The following is a 19,631-nucleotide window of genomic DNA, read 5'->3' as shown; positions in this document are numbered from 1 at the left end:
CGGGCCGGGGGGCCTTGGCTTGGAGCGGGAGGGGAACGGGGCTTGGAGAAGGCTCGGCCTGGGCTGCGAGCGGTGGTGGGTGCTGGGGGAGGCTTGGTTGGGACCGTGGGGCTGATAAACCGGGAGGGTCGGCTCGGGATATGGCGGGGCTGTTTGAGACATCCTTGCAGTGTTTGTGAAACAGCTGCAGGATGGGTCAGGCTGGAAGGGACCACAGTGGTCATCTCAGCAAACCTTCCTGCTCTGACTGGTTCATCCCAGAGCACACGGCACAGGATTGCGTCCAAACGGGTCGGGAATATCTCCAGTGAGGGACACTGGAGTATTTCTGGGCAGTCTTGAGGAGTTTCCACTATAGTGTGGTACAAGCCTGTGGGGTAGAAAAGGGAAGGCTGGCATGGCCTTGGTATAGAGGGGTGTTTAATGCTTGGGGAAGGAATCACAGAATGGTTTGGGTTGGAAGGAACTGTAAAGCTCATCTCGTTCTAACCCGTGCTACTGGCAGGGACACATTCCACCAGACTAGGTTGCTCCAAGCCTCATCCTTGATCAGTTCAGGGATGAAGGAGAGTTGGAGGAGCCTTGTTTTGGAAGAAGAGTGATATATTTTTATGTCTTCCTGTCAGCATGCCTTGTGCTGGGATCTCCTGGTTTGGGGATGTGTGGCTGTGGGGCAGTGTGAGCTGGAGTCTTGCTGTGTGGAGCCAGCCTAGCCCATCCTGTGTCACCCAGTGTTGGTGTGAGAAGGGACATGGGGGAACAGATTCCTGGGGTGATTATTGGTCTTTGTGCAGCTGCCTTCTGCCCTCAAAAAACAGGGTAGTTGGGCAGTTTGTTTTGCAGAAGTTTCTGAGTTCCTACATCCTCCTCAGATTGCAGGAATGTACTTATTTAGTGCAGTTATTTGGGAATAACTCAGGTGCTTTAGTGGAGTTACTGGCACATGGCTTAGCAAATGTGTGCATGTAGCAGCAAGTTTTGTTCAGTCCTGTCCCATCTTTTCTTTATTCCTTTCCCTTTGTATCCCTTGGCTGGTTTTGGTGTGCTCCTGAGAAGGTCAGATGTCCCAGGCAGATTTTATGAACACAAGCACTGGGTACAAGTGAGATTTAACTAATGAAAAAAAAAAGTGGTGTGATCTCAGTCTTGCATGGATGAGACAGAAAATGCAAGAGGCTGCCTGGGTGTGCAGGAGCCTCATGGAGAGGTTCCTACTGTCTTAGAGAAGCCAAAGTAAACTGTTCCTCTTGAGCAGCATGTGAGCAGCCTCTTCCCAACTGTCTCAAACAGGATTTTCAGTTCAGAGCACTGAAGAAGGTTCGCATCTTTGATTCTCCTGATGACCTCCCCAAAGAGCGCTCCAGCCTCCTCGCAGTGTCCAACAAATATGGGCTGGTCTTTGCTGGAGGAGGGACCAGCCTGCAGATCTTCCACACCAGAGATCTTCTCATGCAGAAACAGCTGGGAGAAGACCCCAATAAAATTGGTAGGACACACTTAAATCTCATGGGTTTGGCAGAGACAGGTTTGTAGGGGTTTATAACATGGAGCTCTTGGCTTCTGATACATGTTACAGTCCTTGCCATTCTCTGTCAGGCATTTGAATTGCCACATTTTCTTGTGGGGGAAGGCAGAAACAGTGGTTGGTGGCCATTCTTTGACCCTGTGCATGTGTCAGGGATGTGTGAGAGTGGAGGGACACACTGAGGCAGTTTTCACACTGAGTTACCCACTCTGACTAAATGACTGTCCAGGAGAGGAGAAGCAACCACTGCTCCACCACCTGAGTGCAAAGTGGTTTTCATTCTCCTTAGTAACTGTTCCACTCTCTACATACATAAATAAAGCCAAAAATCTTTCCACTTATTATTACTCAGGTTACTGAGGAAGGAAGGTGGCGTTTTCTTTTCTTAGAAATTTGGCAACTCTCAAGATTGTTTTGATAGAGATGAAGGGATTTGTTTTCATTCAGTTTTTCTGTGTGTTACCTTTGATAGCTGCTGTTCATGGGACTGAGGATTATTGCATAAATTTATTGTCTCGTTTTACAAGATCAATTCCTGCTATTTAAATTTGTCCCTTTCATTCCATCTTCCTTTCCTTTTGTGTTTTAAGTGGAGAATATTCAGAGTACTCTGGTTCCCATGAAGTTTCCTGTGCAGCACCTGGCTCTGAGCTGTGACAATCTCACCCTGTCTGTCTGTATGATGTCCAGTGAGGTCGGGTCCTTCATCAGCTTTTTTGATGTCCGCACATTCCTAAATCAGGTACAGCCCATGCCAAGTGGGTTTGCCTTTGGTTTGGGGTTTGGGGTTTTTTTCAGAATACAGTAGAGGAGAGATGTAGCTGGGGTGGGGTTTTCTGTCTCTGTGAGGGTTGTCTTGTAAAGGAGTTGCTCAAAATCTGCTTGTTTTTATCAGTGGTTAATTTATAGGCTGGTCAAGACTGCTTTGAACTGTGGCTTCAGGAGAGTTTGGTTTTGTGCTCCACTTTGACTGTCTTGTGTATTTGTGTTCCCTAAAAGGCAAAACAGCAGAAACATGCATTTGCTTGTCACAAACTGGCCAAGGACTCAGGAGGTGCAGCCATGGTCAACGACCTGAAGTGGAACCCTGCCAGTGCAACCATGGTGGCCATCTGTCTGTCCGATGGCAGCATCTCTGTCCTGCAGGTCACAGACTCTGTGAAGGTCTATGCCACACTCCCATCCTCTGCTGCTGTCACATCTGGTGAGTGGCAGCCTTGGAGGGCACTCAGAATGTTGGACACTAAAGAGGAAACACTGATTAAGAGGAGTATAAACAGAGGTTGCTTGTCTCAGGAGGAGGTTTCTTAAAATTCTTAACAAAAAGGAAGGGTTTAAACTCAGTGAGACTCAGAAAATATGTTGCAGTGGAATTGCTCTTTCCCAGTTGATTGCAGCAGCTGAGTCTTGTGAGTTACCACACGTGCCCACCGGTGGTTTGTGCTGTCTCAGGCTTGACTCATTTCCAGGAAAACATGCAAATAAGCATCATCACCTGTTGGGTTTTGACCTGTATAGTCCTGCCTTCTCTGTGACTGGATGATGCCTTGTTTGATTCAGATTCATTTTTTTTTCAGTGAAAAAATTAGCAGTTTTAACTTATTGGTCCTGTTTTTATGGGGCGTCTCCAGTTCCTTAGGGCTAATGAAATTATCTTTTTTTTTTGCCTAGTGTGTTGGAGCCCAAAGGGAAAACAACTGGCTGCAGGGAGGCAAAATGGCACTGTGGTGCAATATCTGCCTGTGAGTATTGGTGGTGTTAAGGCCTTATGAAATATGGTATTTTGTTGGATTTTTTTTCAATTGGTTGATTGGTTTTTGTATCACAAACTGCAGAATTTGGTTAGGTGGCACATGGTGTGAGCCATGTGATGCTACACAAGTGTTTCAGTAATATTCAAGTGTCTTAGGCCAATATTTGGTTTAGTTTAAGGTTTGCACTGGTCACTGAAGTCATGATTTCAGAGTGGCCCATGATGAGTGTTAAAGAATGTGTGAGTTGCTCTAAACCAGTTCTCTGGGCTTTTTGCAAAACTTGCAATTAGATTTGTTCATTGCCTTTTCTGTATAGTTAAGAGTTGTTTTATTTGCAGAATCTGCAGGAGAAGAAAGTAATCCCTTGTCCTCCCTTTTATGACTCGGACAATCCTGTTAAAGGTGCATCTTTTTATTACTTTTTAACTTGTTTTCTCTTCAAAAATATTTTGCTCATTGTTCCCCTGTTGTCTTGAGTTATAGCAGCTGTATAGCAATGGTTATGAAATTACAGTGTGATTTTCTGTGGTTCTTAAGCTTGGTAGTTTAGGAGTTAGTTGCCGTTTGTTTGTCATTTCCTTTTGTGTGCTGTGCACAGTTACAATCAACAAGGAAGTATTACTTTAAAGTGTTTCTGGCTGAGGTATTTGCTTTCTCTTTCAGTTTTGGATGTACTTTGGATTAGCACGTATGTCTTTGCCATCGTGTATGCAGAGGCTGATGGGACACTGGAGATGTCTCCACAAGTGGTCATAGCCATATTGCCTGTAAGTGCCAGCAGTCACAATGACACAAGTGTCTGTTGCCTGTTCCTGACTTGTTCATGACAATAGAGAGTTCCTTTTGTTGTTGATATTGGCACCACATACAATTTGAGTTTGATATTGCTGTAAATCATGGGATTGAGATTGCGGGATTAAGTGGAGGAAGTAGGATCCACCTGAAAATCAATGGGTAAATTGTTTTCTGCTGAGATCCAATTATGATGTTATTGGTGTGCCCTGATACTGTCAAATTTAAGGGAGATTACTTGCCCGGTGCATTGAAGGATAAATTATCAATGTTGATCCTACAGAAAAAGGAAGAGAAGCGACCAGAGAAGTTTGTGAATTTCATGGAGCCGTGCTACACGAGCTGCACTGAGAGACAGCATCATTACTTCCTCAATTTTGTGGAGGAATGGTGAGTGGCAGGAATCATGGCAAAGTCCTTCCCTTGGTATGCATGTCTGAGGGGTCAGTGCTTCTCCATAGATTGTGTTCCTCCTTTTTGTAGACCTTGCAGTGGACTGTTAGTTTTAACCTGTTTGTGTCCATGCTTACAGGGATCTAGTTCTGGCAGCTTCAGCAGCTTCTACAGAAGTCAGCATTCTTGCCAGGCAGGGGGATCAGGTAATATTTTTACTCCATTTTGGAATGTATTTTGTATTGCATCTGTGCAAATGTGCATTTTCTTTCCCCAAGTGTAACCTATATAAGACCTGGAATACCATGAGAGGATGATTTTTTGAAGACATCCCAAAACTAAACAAGCTTCTAAATTGTACATAATCTGAAGATAACTCTTAAATGAACAAGAGATGTGTGTTGTGAACCAAGTACCAGAAGTCTGTTTTTCATTATTCACTTGGCAGTCTCAAAATTTGGTCAAATTCACTGTAATAAAGTGATTGATGTGAGGTCATCAGTTGAAGTTAAGCATTAGAAATTTCTGACCTCTGACATGCAGTGATACATGAGAAGTCACACACAAATCTGTGAAGGACCCTGATCTTTCTGGCATTTGTTAATCTGACAAATTTAAGTAGATACTCTCTACCTGATGTTCCAGCTGTTGTAGGCTGGAGTGCTGAAGAAGGCTGGTCACAGGAAAGCAGTAGTTGATGTAACAATAATTTTCCTTTTTGCAGAACTGGGAATCATGGGTTTTGGAGGACTCTAGCAGAGCAGAACTTCCTCTGACAGATAAAAGTGATGACACTCTGCCTGTTGGTGTTGCTGTGGACTACACCAGTAACATGCCCATCGTGATCAGTAAGTCTTGGTTGTCTTTCTTGTGGAGTAGTCCAAAAACCTCATTATATTTGATATTTTTGACGGAGAGCCTTGTGATCGGAGTTCTGGAGATCATTCTGAAAGGCAGACCAACACACCTTCTGCTGTTTTAATACCAAACCCACAGCACGTGGCTTTACTTCTGTGTGAGGATTCAGGGGTGAAGTGTTAAATACATTTTTTTCCTGGAGCTTTCAGCTTCCTGGGATATGACACCAACAGACATGACAAACAAAGCTCCTGAGTTACATCTGTCCCCAGAACTGAGATTTTAGTGAGTTTAAAGGAGTCGTGTTCCAACACTGGGGATTTCAGGCTGCCCATGAGGTGTTCTTTATTCTTGTCACTTATGTCCTTTCGCAGAACTGTTTTGTATCAAGTACATTTGCATGGATCTAAAGGAAAAGCGGGTTGGTTTCAAAGCCAGAAACAGCAAAGATCGCTGAGGTGAATGCGTAGGTTTTAATTCTGCATTAAAGCACAGGGTCTGTACTGCCTAAACCCTGCTGTGCTCTACATCTCAGCTGCATTATTGCTGTACCTTCTGTGCTGCCTGAAGGCCCTTCAAAGCACTTTGTCAAAGTCTGAAGCTACATCTGAGCTATTGTGTTGCATCTCAGTGAATTCTGAGAATTCTACCTTGAAGGCCAGAGACAGATGGAAATAGAGATGCCTTCAGGCAGAGTGGAAGGTACTGCAGTCAGGAGTTCCTGAAGAGCACAGGAGGGTGCCAGTTAACTGAGACCTTTACCTGAAAAAAACCCCTGCAGTAGGGAATTGAGGTCAAACATTGTACTTGAATGCCAAATTGAATTTGAAGCCTTTTCTCTGTTAATCTATACAGTTACTGGATTAAGAAATCTGTCAGGACAGATTCTTTTAAAGCTTATGTTATGCTGCCTCAGAGTTTTTTAAAAGGTTTTTGGAGAAGCTTTTTGCTAACACATTCTCTGTGTTCTGACACAAGAGTTTGGCTACACATTAATTGGCTTTGCAGTTCACAGCAAGTTTAGGTTGCAGAGAAACCTGATTTGTGCTGGAGCTTGTTCCCAAGTGGAAACTGCCCTTCCCTAGCATGGTTTTCCTGAAGAGCTAATAGTAAAGAAAAATGGCTGTTCACTCTGCTGCCTGACAAACAAAGCACCGTGATTATAGCAGATTTTTCCTGTGCTGTATATGTGTTGGGTTTGGGTTTTTGCATGTAATTAAGCACAGTTAAACCATTACAGAATTTTAGAAATACAGAGAGTGTTCTGGAGCCTTTAACTGTTCTGAGAATTTTTGTACTGAAGCAGACTCACAAAGCAGCTGCATAAAACACAAATATTTTATGTCAGTGGTTCAGATCACGAGGATATTTGTTTGATGTTGGTTTTCTTTAAAGTTAAAAAGCTTCCTCTGTAGCAATTCCATTTTGTAGTTTATGCATATGAATGTTAATGAGGAGACAGGGCCCAATGGAATGTGGGGATTGCTGAAAGGAATTGAAGGAGGGAGCAGAGTATCAGTGAGAGAAAATGACTGCTTCAAAATCTGAAAAAGCTTGGCACAGGAATTGATGGGTGAAAGTTGGGCTTTGTCATTCAGGAGATGACATTCGATTGTCAAACAACCCTTTTATAAAACATGAAGTCAGAAACATAAAGGAATACAAAAGGATAAAGAAAGATCTGAGCACTGACAGAGAAGCGAGGGAACAAAGATGCAAATGAAAGCAAGAAGGCAGAAATGTAAGAAGTATTGAAAGATGCAATTCCAGTAGGAACAGAATAGGAAGCTTTGACTGTAGGACTTATGTGTGGTCTCTGGCAGGTGATGAGAAGATCCTTGCTCCAGCTCCAGTTCTGATCCTGCTCTCTACGGATGGTGTGCTTTGCCCATTTCACATGATCAACCAAAACCCAGGAGTCAGGTCACTTATTGTGACCCCGGAGCCGCTGCAGTTGGCAGGGGAGAGAGTTCCAAAGGCAGCAGGTGAGTGCTCCAGGGGCTCAGGGGAGCCCCGGGATTTGTGGGTCTTTGTCATACTGATCTGTCAGTTCAGTAGTCAGACACATGTGGTCACAGAAAACATTTTGTTTTTTTATAATGATAATGGTGAGCAGTTCTTGGGTATTTTGAGCTCCCAGGACTGTTCTGTCTTTTGTGCATGAGTGTGAAATTACTTAGTCCTGTTCACCAAATCACAGAATCATTTGGTTTGGAAAAGGCTTCTAAGATCATTGAGTTTGTTTGTGGGATCTCAGGCACTTTGCAGGCTGTGCATTTAGACTTTCCTGTGCAATCAGCCTTTGCAGAATAGGGCCAAACCAGTTTTAGGAGGCTCTTTGCCCAGCTCTGAGCCTGACCTGCACCCTTCAGAGAGGTGATGATTTTCCTCCATAGTTTCGCCACAGGAGGTCATGATATGAGCTAAGGTGTTTGACTGCAGAAAAATCCTATTTAAACAAAATTATTTTTAAACCTTATTTAAAGCTTTCCTCAGCACTGTCAAAATTGTGTCAGCTGGTGAATAGGAGTAGTTTTGTTTGAGTTATAGATGTGTTGCCCTGTGTAGTATGATGTAGGCAGGTAAGATGATTGTTTTGCTTGTCTGCATTCATGGAGAAATAATTGCAAATGCACCATTTTCTCCCCTGTGCCCAAATTTGCTTCTCCTTTCCCAGCCAGAAAGCTGTTTTTTGGCAGCCTGCCTTCCTGCAGTGCTGGCTAACTTGTATGCTTACTGCTTATTTTATTTGAGATGGCAGGAACTTCATCAAAATCAATGGAGGAAGGTGAAGTTTTTTCACAGGAAACTGCAGACAACATTAATCTGAACAGATTGTTGTATTGATCATGACTTAGAACAGTTTCTGTATCACTTGCTGGGATTGGGGACTGCAAGCCCAGCTCTGCCATCTCTCTTCCTCACTGTCCAGTGAGAGAAGCAGTGCTGAGCTGTCCATATTAAACAGATTTGGGCTTGCAATACCTTCTGCTGTTACTCAATGCAGCCCCATGAGCCTTCTCCTTTCCCATTTTCTTCCTGCAGGGAGTGCTGCCGCAAGTCCAACCACTCCTCCAACTTCTCTAAAGCCTGACACAGCACCAGCTGTTGCTCCCACTGTGCCCACCTCAAGTCAGCCTCCAGCAGGGAGTGGAGCAGCTGTTTTTTCCTTCATGCCCTCAGCTGTGAAGGCTCCTGGCTCCACAGGCAGTGATCCTCCACCATATTCCTTTGCGACTGATGCCTCCAAGCAAGCCCAGACTCCTGCTCTGACTGGACTAGCAACATTCTCCTTCTCCTCTGCTTCTTCCAAGGCATCCATGACTCCTGCTTCTGTGGGCAGCACTACAACAGCTCCTGCCACCTCTTTTCCTTTTGGCTCCTTGAACTTTAAACCAGCTGCAGACAGCTCATCTGGGCCATTGCTCTCCACAGCACCTGCTGCACAGAAGTCATCTTTTGCACCTTCAGCTTCTTCAGTCAAAGCGAACCTCAATGAGAAGTAAATAGATTCAGCAGTGAATGCAGGGGCTGGGTACTTGTTAAATTGCTGTAGACATGGATATTGTGTGGTGGTTCTGAAGATGGTGTCTGGCTTTTTGCCCTGACAGCAGTTCCCCACATTCCCAGGAAAGCACTGAGGAAGCCCCTCTTTATCCAAGAGTGTTGTGGCTGTGGAAACCCTCAGTGCTTCCATGCCAGAGGTTTTGTTCATGGGTACTAGTCAAGGGACAATGCCAAAAATTTAGACTGATAAATTGCCAGAGACTTAGGGGGGTTTATATCTTTGTTTCCTAGGCATCAAACAGTGATTCCATGCTTTGTTTTGATGCATATCATGGCTGAGGACTGCTGGGAAATCTCTTCTGTCTGGAATTGTTTTAGTGAGGTGGTGATAGCGCAAGTTTCTCTGACAGTTTGTTGAAGGTTCCTTACCCCCAGCCTGAGAGGAAGCTGGAGCGACAGCTGATGGATTGCTTTGCCACTCTGTGTTCAGCAGAGAAGGTGCCAGACCTTTTGATTGTGTTCTTAAATGGACACTTGCTCACTGAGCACAGGATCTGGAACCTTCAAAGCTTGTTCACACTGACTGAAAAAAACTAATATTGATTAGAAACTATGTAAAATGGGTTTCAGTGTTCTCAGATGTCATATACTCACTCTTCCCGCCAACTCCTGAGACTTGCTCTTTATTTTTAGGAAAAGTGGTTTAAAACACAGAGCTATGTTAATTGGAGCTGCTTTTTAAGGAGAAGAACTTGCGTGTAAATGCATCAAAAAAAATTTCTGATAGTTTAAATGATTATTTTTGAATTAGAAAAATCTTTACTACACCAGAATCTGATGGGAGCTCTTAGGGCTTTTTATATTTTGTGTATAAAGCAAATGATACACCAGTGAATTGGCTGAATATTTAAATTGGCTGCCTGGAGGAGCTGAGTTTGCAAATGAATAGAAATTCATATTTTCTTGCAGAATTTCTCTTTGAGCCTTACTCTGAGATGAGCACTGAAGGGCAGCTCAGATTTGCTATACCTGGAACAAAATGATGAGGTGTATTTGAAGCAGGGTAGTATTTTTTGCTGGCATTTAGCTTTGGCTCATGGGAGGATCTAAGAAGTCTTTGTGGTTCCATGTATTCAGAAATTATCCTGAATGGCTCCTTCCCACTATCTCCAGAAGCTACACTCGTGATTTTGTATCTGGAGCTTGAGTAGCTGCTGATCCCAGGGGATGCTCATTCATTTATTCATTCATTCACTCATTCATTTATTCATTCATTCACTCATTCATTTATTCATTCTGTTGCAGGTTCAGTGCTGTAGACACCTCTTCTCCCACAAGCAGCAGTGGGCAAAGCACCTCCACAATGTTTTCCTTCTCAACCAGTTCCAAAACTGCTCCTGGAGGTTCTCTGAGCCAGTCCACGCCTGTTGCAGCCCCTCCTGCCACGCCACTGAAGACTTCATCCCCTGTGCCTGCCACAGGTAGGAGTCTGATCCCTGTTTTTGGGAATAATGCATTATAAAAAAAACATTCTAAATGTTTTAGGACACAGGGAGCTTCATTTGGCTTTTTGCTTGTTTTGCCTGTTGCTTTTCCTGCTCCAGAGGCCCTCCTGATGGTGTGCCTATATTGGCACACCATCATGATGTGAATCACTTTGTCTTGAAACTGAGCATTTTTTCCATTTGTGCTCTATTTCTGAGAGAGCCATATGTGAAATAATTATATTCAGCTGCTTAAGTTCACCCAGAAGTTCTGGCATTTTCAGTGCTCTAAGGGTTTCTGGGCAGCTGCACAAATCAGTGCCTTACCTTCCATCTGCATTGACCAGAGTTCAAAGCAGTCACAAGAGAAGTTGAATGGAAGTGAAAAGGCACCTGAGGAAGGTGTGTTCTTGCACTGGGGCCCATAGCACTACTGCTTTTGGATTTGATAGTGCTGATTGTTTCTCATCACAGCCTGTTTCCTCAAGCTTTGTTTAACTTCATCAGTTACTGTTCTTATTAAATTCCAGTGGCACGTCCTGCTCAAAATCCTCCTTCAGCTTCCTTGGTACAGAAGACAGCCAAAGTCACCCCGTCAGCAGCAAAGCCAAGCTCTACTCAGGTAACAAGAATTTGACTGGCTTCTTTGGAGGGTGAATGTTTTTCATGGCCCATAAATTGCTTAGAATTCCTTGGACTGAACTGATGTTCTTAGGTCAAAGAATTAGCTAAGTCCTGATTTTGAAACAGTAGCAAATCTGTGGTTCTAAACAACGTTTTCTGCATGTCTTTAGAGAGCTGTATTTTGACTTGTTACAACCAGAGTGTCTGGATGGAGTTTCTAACACCAGGCCTTTTTTGATATTCTCAGCTCCCCGTTGCAATGGATATATACTTAATATTGGTTTTGGTTTTGTCTTTTTTTTCCCCAGGGCAAATCAGCACTCCCCAGCACAGCTTTAGAGAAACAGACCCATCAGTGGAAGGAGTCAGACCCTGTCATAGCAGGAATCAGGGAGGAGGTGAGATTTTCAAGCAGTTTTCTTCATAATGCCACACAAACACTTCAGCTTGTGTTCTGATGGTGTCTGTAAGTAGTTTAGGAATCAGAATGGAAATTTTTCCTAAGATGATCAGCCTGGTTTGTAGTTGTTATTTGTGTGTCCTGTTCAGTCATCTTCAGTCACTGTGCTGAGAAGATGGAGTATTCTTTCCTGTTAATGTTCAAGAAGAATTTCCTGCTTTGGCTGCAAAGTGACCAGTGTTTATGGTGTAGTTGAGGCATGATCCAAGAGCTGAGACATTTGTTCTAGTCCCTGCTGTGTTTTCAGCGGCTGCCCTTTCTTCCACTTGGCCTTGCAGATTGCACATTTCCAAAAGGAGATGGAGGAGCTGAAGGCCAGGACTTCCAAAGCCTGTTTCCAAGTTGGGACTCCAGAGGAAATGAAGATGCTGCGAACTGAGTCAGAGGATCTTCACACCTTCCTCTTGGAAATTAAAGAGACAACAGAGGTGAGCAGGCTGTCTTCAAACTGTGAACCACCAGTGACTCTTCCTCACCTGATGGTCCTCCTTAACCTGCTATAGCTGAACTACAGAGGGAATATCTGACTCTGCTGTGTTAATGAGGGGCTGGCATTTGCACTTGTGCTTTCAGACAGATGCTTGCAGGAGCCCTTTTGCTAGAAATGGCAGTAGAAAATGTTACCTTGAACCTTGTCCCATCTGTTCCATTTCACTTTGCAGTCACTTCATGGAGATATCAGTATTCTGAAGACAACCCTGCTGGAGGGATTTGCAGGAGTAGAAGAGGCTAAAGAACAGAACGAACAGAATCGTAGCTCGGGGTATTTACACTTGCTCTATAAGAAACCTTTGGATCCCAAGAGTGAAGCACAACTTCAGGTATGAATCATGTCAGCCAACTTCTGATAGAGAGCTTTAAATCAAATACAACTTAGGCTTGTGTGTGCAAGTTCCTAGCATTCTTGTTCTGCCCTAAGTATTTGCTGTTTCACTAAATAGTCTTGTAAATGTGTGGTGAGCTTTGGTTTCCATGAGTTTGCAAGAGCTGCTGGAAATCCTCTCCTGAAGCTCCCCTCTGTTGTTGCCATTTGCAGTGATGATTCAAAACTCCTCCTGAAGGGGATGTAGTTCACCTGAGATCTGTCTTCTAATCTTAGAATGTGACTCTTGACATCCTGTTCCTTCTCAGCCTGTAGTGTTTGCTCAGGGATTTAGTTAAAAGAATGTTGGGTTTTTTTCCTACACTTTATAGAAGAGTTCTTAGAATTATTTTTATCTTCAGCAAGTGCCTTATGGAACAATTTGATGATTTATTATGACTTACAGAATTGTGTGGTTAATTTCATGGATGGTGGAGCATAAAGCTTAATGATATTCTGAAAGCTGGGGCACAAAGGAAAATAACCAGCAGTACATAAAGAAGCTTTCAAAGACAAGAAAGAAAGAAGGGGTGAAGCACTATTTGTTACAGCTCTAGTGATGAAGGCTCTTTAACCCTAAGCAAAATAGAGTGAATGTGCCCTACAAATGATACTTGGTCTTTTATACACTGATAAGTTCCCCTCAAGAGGTTTGACTGGCAGGTTGAAGGCATAATTGAATGTCATCTTTGTGGCATTAGGTATCAAGACCATGCATGCAGTTATTAGAAATCAGCTGACACAAAGTAATTTCTTTTAGGTCTGATCTCTAATCTTCACCTGGATTCTGTTGATTGATTCACAGTCTTAATTGCATGCCTGCTTTGATGTCCAGCATGTCGCTGTGACATTTGAAGCTTATGCTTGTGACTTCAGAGAGATGATAATCTTGAAGTATGTGTTTCACTGTGTACAGAAAGGACCATGAGGAAAGTAGAACACAGTGGGAGAGAAGGGGAAGTGGATTTGAATGGAATGAGAGAGCTCTTGGGTCAACTTTGTGGAAGTTTGCTTTGAGAAAGCTGTGTGCTGACTCTGAAATTTTGCTCAGTCTGCATCATCCCCATTCTCCTGGGTGAGAAGCTCCCTTAGGCAGCTTTGTGTCTTAGTTTTCAATGAAGTTTTCGATACCCTGAGACTTTTCTGATGTCCAGCTCTACCAGTTTGGTATCCAGAGAGTTGCTGCCATGTAGGTGCTGGGGAAAGGAAACCTGGCCTTGGCAGTGTTTAACACTAAGCCCACAGCAGGACTGGGTTTGCTTTCAGGTTGGAGAGGTCCCACTAGAATTCCATGCTGTATCTTGAAAGCATTTACAGTGGAATTCTTCTCAAGCTGTGCTCCTTGGCTGCTTCATCGTATTTAGGTGAACATTCTGTTGAGATGAGCTGAAACCAGCTGCAGTTCCCATTTCCATTTTACAAGGTTGGAGTTCAGGCCAGGGCCATGCCATGCCAGGCAGGAGGGATCACAGGAATGAGACTGAGCTCTGGGTTTGCTTAGGGAGCAGAGCTTGAGGCCAGAGGTCTCTGGCATAGCTGCTGCAGTTGTGCAGCTGTGTGGTCATGGATAAGTCTCTTTACTCTCTGTCCTTGCTTTTTACTTATTTTTATTTTCCTACCTATAAAAGTCAAATTAATTCCTTGCCTTATTGTGGGAGCTTGAGCATTCATGAGTGCTTTCATGAATCATAGTCTGTGAATGCTGATATTCTAGAGTCGTGTGAACAGCCTGCAAAGCTTTGATCACTTATAATTGTTAGAAGTTTCAGTGTTGTAAGATGGGACCGAGTGACTCATGCTCTGGAAGTGGCATTTGAAATAAGGATTGTTTTGTATAATGCCTGGTGTTTGTAAAATCCTTTTTGTAAAGACTTGGCTGTGTTTTGCAAATATTATGGACAGTATTTCTTAGTTGAGAGCTGAGGTGAAATGTCCAGGGCAAACCCTGGACAATGTGTACCCTATTGATTGTTACATAAATTTTCGCCACGTTGGGTTCTGTTGTGCTGGCAAAACTCTCCAGGCAGAAGTACGGGCAAGTGTTGCATGGCTTGGATTTAATGAGCCCAAAGAGTCTTCATCTTCTTCAACTGAAACTGAGATTTCTGAAATGAATTTAAAGCTCACTTTATTTTGCATGGCAGGAAATCCGGCGCTTGCACCAGTACGTGAAGTTTGCTGTTCAGGATGTGAATGATGTTCTGGATTTGGAGTGGGACCAGCACCTGGAACAGAAGAGAAAGCAGAAGTAAGTAACTAAAACTGGAGTACAGAACTACATCTGTGAATTGGGAATTGGTCTATAATCAACAGACAAAGATCTTTTTCAAGGGATCTGGAAATAAAGTTTCCAATAATGGGAGCCATAGGTTCAGACTCTCTGGCTTCATACACGTTACAAGCTTGTTGTGTCTCTGTGTACAGTACAAATAGTGCTTATAGAAACAAACTGTAAGCTTTGCAGAAATTCATTGATGGTAGCTAATTAAGCCTTTCTAATAGATAAAATATCTTAAAGCAAATAGGCTAAATAAATAAACTGGCAGCACATTCAAAGGAGAAATCTTATGTGAAATGAACTGAACTGCTTTGGTGATTGACCTCGAGTTTCAGTAGCCAGAACCACTAAACCATTGATGTTTGCTTGCTGCCTGTGGCCCAGATGCACAGAATGGTCCTTATCCCTGTCTCTTGATCTGATCTCTGCAGGCGTCTGATAGTCCCTGAGCGAGAGACTTTGTTCAACACCCTGGCAAATAACCGGGAAATCATCAACCAGCAGAGGAAGAGACTGAACCACCTGGTGAACAGCCTGCAGCAGCTGCGCCTCTACAACCAGACATCTCAGTGGAGTGTTCCCAGTGATGCACCTCTCAACAGTGCTCAGAGGTGTGTGAAACATGAATTCCCCCCTCTCTCTTGTCCCCAGCAATGTGCATCCTCCAGACAATGATGTTTTGTGGGCATGGTATGGGAGGACAGGGTGTTCTAAAGATTATACTAAACCATGCCCAGGTAACACATAACTTTATTGGTTGGATTCTTGGACACTGTTTGATGCTTAGCAGAAATTTCCCCTAAAAGTTTAAGGAGTTTTTTTAGTAGATGGGATAATAGAGCCTCCAGGCTGAGATACTGCTAGTTGTCTGTCTGACTTCAGGGGAAGAAGTGAATGACTATTTAAGTTTCCAAAATAGTTAAAGGTGCATCAGACAGTATCTAGAGGAGCCAATTGTTCTTCTAAATATGCCAGTGGTTCTAGTGGCTACTTTGGCCCAGTTTTGTTCCTGCTTTGGTTGGCTTCTTTTTTCTGCTGCTGTTTTTTCACTGCTCTGCCTTGTCCCAGTTTTGACAGTGACCTTGAAAGCCTGCGCAACGATTTGATGAAAACTACTTTGAAATCACATGCAAAACCTCTGCCCAAAGCACCTGGTAATTTATTCTTTCTTCCTGCCATAAATGTGAACTACCTTTTTTTTTTTGACTTGCAGTTTGACTGTAGACTAATAACTGCCTTCCATTTTCCAGCTAAGTTATCCCCAGTGAAGCAGGCACAGTTGAGGAATTTTCTAGCCAAGAGGAAAACTCCACCAATTAGGTCTACAGCTCCAGGTAAACATTAGTGACTATAGAAGTCTGATATGCTTTCTGGGAGGGTGACTTAGTTGCTGTGGGACTGAGACCAGAAATTGGCTTTTGACTACTCAACCCCTACTTCTTCTTTCCTGTTCTCCCATCTGCTCTCAGAAGGACTTGCCTTCAGTTGATGCCTGGTTTAAGGCTGCCTTTCCAGGCATTTAAGAAGTCAAATCTTAAATGCATGAGTTAAACAAGTCAACAGGCGACTGCCCTAAAATAGGGTGCATTTGTCATGGCTGTTACACTGGATGGTTCCCTCAACTTAATAATGAATTTTGGTTCTGATGTTGCAGCAAGTTTGTCCCGATCTGCCTTCTTGTCCACAAGATATTATGAAGATTTGGATGAAGTCAGCTCAACATCCTCAGTTTCCCAGTCACTGGAGAATGATGATTCCCAAGCAGTGGACCAGGAAGAAGAGGCTGCCCCAGTCCAGGTCCCTCGTCATGCTCCCGTGGTCCGAACTCCCTCAATCCAGCCTGGTTTGATGGCTCAGTCTCCATCCTTTGGGAAACCACACCTCTCCCTGGGTACTTTGTGTGAGTTGTGTTTGCAGTGTCTCTTCTCAATGTGCTCTTGTGGGTAGCTTTAACTACTGTGTTATCCATTGCCAGTGCTTCAGGCCCTGGAGAAATGAGATTGCAGGATACAGATTTACTTTGCCAGGTTCCCAGGAGCAGTAGCAGAGTGGCTTTGTAACCTCGTGAACTTGAGCTAAAGGCACTAAACCACCTTGACTCACTGATTGTGCTTTTGTGATTGCCTGGTTCTTTCAAATTGCAGTGACCTAAAATATTGCCCGAAGACTGAGAAACTGGAGTACTGCTGCATCTGTGGCCAAGGTTAGGAGTTCTAAGCCCAGCAAGTCTCCGTAAGAGCTGCATTTGCATACACTCAGTTTTCCTTGTGCAGGAGAGGTTTCTTTAATCTCTGCAGCCAGAGAGAAAAATAAGGTGTCAGCAGAAGTGTCTGTTACAGCAAATTGAAAGTCCTCTAATGCATTGAAATTACATCTATTGAGACTTAGTAAATTCCTTGGGATATACCAAAATCTGCCAGGGACAGATTGTGTTGATTGTTTGAATGGCCTGCACATGAGTCCTGTCAGAAGGAAGCTGTGTACTTAGAGGAACTGCAGTTCAGCAAAGGCTTCCAAAGACTCCCTGATTTATAGAGAAACATTTAACTGATACTTTTGTTAATTTGTTTATTTTTTAGTGCCTACATCTTCAAACAGAATCATCCCACAAGGGGCAGACAGTACAATGCTTGCAACAAAGACTGTGAAACATGGAGCCCCTGCTCCCACTGTCACTGTTCCAGCACCACAAGCAGCTGCTGCTGCAGCTCTGCAGAGGCAGATGGCTGCTAACCAGTCCCCAGGTAAAAGGATGGCTAATTGCCCAAGTGACCTCTGAGCAGCTGAATGGGGCTTTCACAGGGATTTAGTGCTCTCAAAGGAGGAGATCATCGAACAAAATGTGGCACACATCTGTAGTTGTTGCACCTCTGAGCTATCCAGTGTTCCTTTGTCTTCCTTTTTCCTGTAAGCTGCTAGTACAAAATACCTGAGAAACTCCCATTTCTGTTAACAGAAGGTGTTACAATGTTGGTAAGAGAGAGTTCATAATAGATTTGCTCAGCAAACAAAAAATGTACCGACTATATAGATTGCTGCCCACTTCTTTTGTCCTTAATGAAATCTGAGGTTCCAAATGTTTCAGGCCAGGTACACTATATATGTTCTAGAATCTTGGATGGATATTTTTGGAATTATTCAGGCCATATTGAATGAAACTAAATGCTTCATATGGAGTTTTTCTTTACATCTGGTTCTTTTTGTCTGTTTTTTTCTGTTCCTTCAAGCTGTGAGCACCTCCTTGACTGAATCAACTCTGAAGAACGTTCCTCAGGTGGTGAATGTTCGAGAACTCAAGTCTACTGCTCTGACCCCAGCAGCCTCTGCAGTTATAGGGTGAGTGAGTGCTGCCCTTCTTTCTGGTGCCCTTCGGTAGCATTTGCACTGGAGCACATCTGCCAGTGGGGAGCAGTAGCAGTGTTTCACTGAGTCTGGCTGTGTAAGACCTGAAGTGGGTGCATTTAGACAAGAGTATTGGCTTTGTGAGTTGAAAGAAAGAAAAAAAGATCTTACCAGGTCATTCAAGGAATTGCTAATGGCTTGTCCTGAACAAATGATGAGACCAGTATTAACCTCCTTCTCTATTTGTCTGTGAAATGCATTTATTTGCATCCTCTCCTTTTGGGATTCAGTGGTTTTACTGCTAATAAGAAATTTGGGCCTGGTATCTCTCAAATCACTACCTCTGTTCTGCCTCTTTCAGTGAGGGAATTGCAGCCCTCTGTCACTGAGTGTGGTCTGTGACTTCAGGCTCTCCAGATGTTTTCCTTCTACTTTGTCATCCTTTGCTGAGAGAACCTTCTCTGGAGTTATGCCTCTTCTGTCTGTTCCCAGATTCACCCCCTGAAGGGAGGGAGAACTGTGCTCTGGCTTTTCTGGAAACTTGTCTCAAATGTTTTGACATCAGAATTTTGACTGAAGGGTTGGGTGTCACTGGGGGTCAGTCACTTTGGAACCTTACAGAGCTGCAGGCTCTTCCTCAGGAGTAAACTGGGAACGTTGACTTCTGGTATTTAACCTTGAATTTGTTACCATTTCTTGTGAGTTAGCTGTAACACTTGGCTTCCCTACTCTGCTTCCTGCAGACAACAGCCAGCTCAGCTCATTCCAGAGATTTCTTCCTTATCACCAGGCTCTGTCACCAGCCTAGGACTAGGCATTTTCCCTGTCATTGTAATGACCTTGGAACTGTCTTAACTTAAAGTTCATGCTCTTGCTTAAGACCAGGGCAGTACATGGCCAGTTCTGGGCAGTAGTGAGAAGTCTGTGCAAAGTTGGGCTTACTACATGAAGAGGGATAAATTCACCACATATCTCTGATTATATATGGAGTGGCAAATGCTTTATCCATATAGCAGTGAGCTGTATGTGCAGCTCCTGGAGCAATTGCTGTTGTTGCATCACCACTGGCTTTCACACATTTGTACTTTACTGGTACTCTTCACTGTCAAAGAAAAAAGGTGGAATTCCTTTGATTTAGCTTTTTAAAAAGGGAACAGTCTCACAGTGGTGGTACTCAACTGGAGACCTTGACATTTACTTCATGGTTTCTTTTGCATTTTAATTGAGAAACAGCTTGGGTGCTTTTTGCTATTTTATTTCTTCCTAAAAGTGATAAACTGGAATGGGGAGGGGAATTGCTACATCTTTTGAAAGTCAAATTTGTAGACAGCTGTGCTTGGGAATTTTTTGGCTAAAAGTAGTGTTGTGACCAGGAAGAGCTTTCCACCCTCTGTTTCATCAGAACTATGATGAAAAAAAGTAGAAAGTACTGGCTGTGCACAGAGAAGGTTGTGAGTGAGCAATATGCAATGAGACTGATTTTTACTTGAACTGTTAATGACCTGTCTTACTTTCAAGTAGTTTTAGATTGTCAGTATTGATTGATACCTCTAATTCATGGAGCACCAGCTAGCTCCTTGCTATCTTGGAGGCTTTCTACAGTTTAACTTTATAGCTGACCTCATAAAAATGTACTTTCTAAAAATTCTACCCAAATGAGCCATGCTTGCCAGTCAGATTCAGCACTAAAATGAAGAGCATTCACCCAGCAAAGTTAATTCACCACTTTTTGCTACTTCAGACATCCTGGCT

At 43.4% G+C, this 19,631-nt stretch overlaps 1 protein-coding gene across 1 annotated transcript in view; it reads left to right on the top strand.

Annotated features, from left to right (window-relative positions):
* NUP214 (nucleoporin 214) overlaps nucleotides 1-19,631 on the top strand; it is a 41,272-nt gene that overhangs the window by 2,932 nt on the left and 18,709 nt on the right. The window contains exons 2-24 of the mRNA XM_014307122.1: nucleotides 1,291-1,486; nucleotides 2,116-2,267; nucleotides 2,525-2,729; nucleotides 3,197-3,267; nucleotides 3,618-3,681; nucleotides 3,943-4,046; nucleotides 4,355-4,461; nucleotides 4,604-4,670; nucleotides 5,189-5,312; nucleotides 7,146-7,307; nucleotides 8,368-8,824; nucleotides 10,135-10,310; nucleotides 10,844-10,935; nucleotides 11,246-11,335; nucleotides 11,676-11,825; nucleotides 12,060-12,218; nucleotides 14,404-14,507; nucleotides 14,969-15,148; nucleotides 15,606-15,691; nucleotides 15,788-15,871; nucleotides 16,192-16,437; nucleotides 17,117-17,281; nucleotides 17,765-17,873. Of these exons, the coding sequence (XP_014162597.1) occupies nucleotides 1,291-1,486; nucleotides 2,116-2,267; nucleotides 2,525-2,729; nucleotides 3,197-3,267; nucleotides 3,618-3,681; nucleotides 3,943-4,046; nucleotides 4,355-4,461; nucleotides 4,604-4,670; nucleotides 5,189-5,312; nucleotides 7,146-7,307; nucleotides 8,368-8,824; nucleotides 10,135-10,310; nucleotides 10,844-10,935; nucleotides 11,246-11,335; nucleotides 11,676-11,825; nucleotides 12,060-12,218; nucleotides 14,404-14,507; nucleotides 14,969-15,148; nucleotides 15,606-15,691; nucleotides 15,788-15,871; nucleotides 16,192-16,437; nucleotides 17,117-17,281; nucleotides 17,765-17,873 (3,350 nt within the window). The remainder of the gene's footprint in view (nucleotides 1-1,290; nucleotides 1,487-2,115; nucleotides 2,268-2,524; nucleotides 2,730-3,196; nucleotides 3,268-3,617; nucleotides 3,682-3,942; nucleotides 4,047-4,354; nucleotides 4,462-4,603; nucleotides 4,671-5,188; nucleotides 5,313-7,145; nucleotides 7,308-8,367; nucleotides 8,825-10,134; nucleotides 10,311-10,843; nucleotides 10,936-11,245; nucleotides 11,336-11,675; nucleotides 11,826-12,059; nucleotides 12,219-14,403; nucleotides 14,508-14,968; nucleotides 15,149-15,605; nucleotides 15,692-15,787; nucleotides 15,872-16,191; nucleotides 16,438-17,116; nucleotides 17,282-17,764; nucleotides 17,874-19,631) is intronic.

This window comes from Geospiza fortis, unplaced genomic scaffold (assembly GCF_000277835.1).
Source record: "Geospiza fortis unplaced genomic scaffold, GeoFor_1.0 scaffold27, whole genome shotgun sequence".
Taxonomy (NCBI): domain Eukaryota; kingdom Metazoa; phylum Chordata; class Aves; order Passeriformes; family Thraupidae; genus Geospiza; species Geospiza fortis.
Note: the sequence above shows the minus strand (reverse complement) of the source record. Positions and strands in the feature narration are given on the sequence as shown.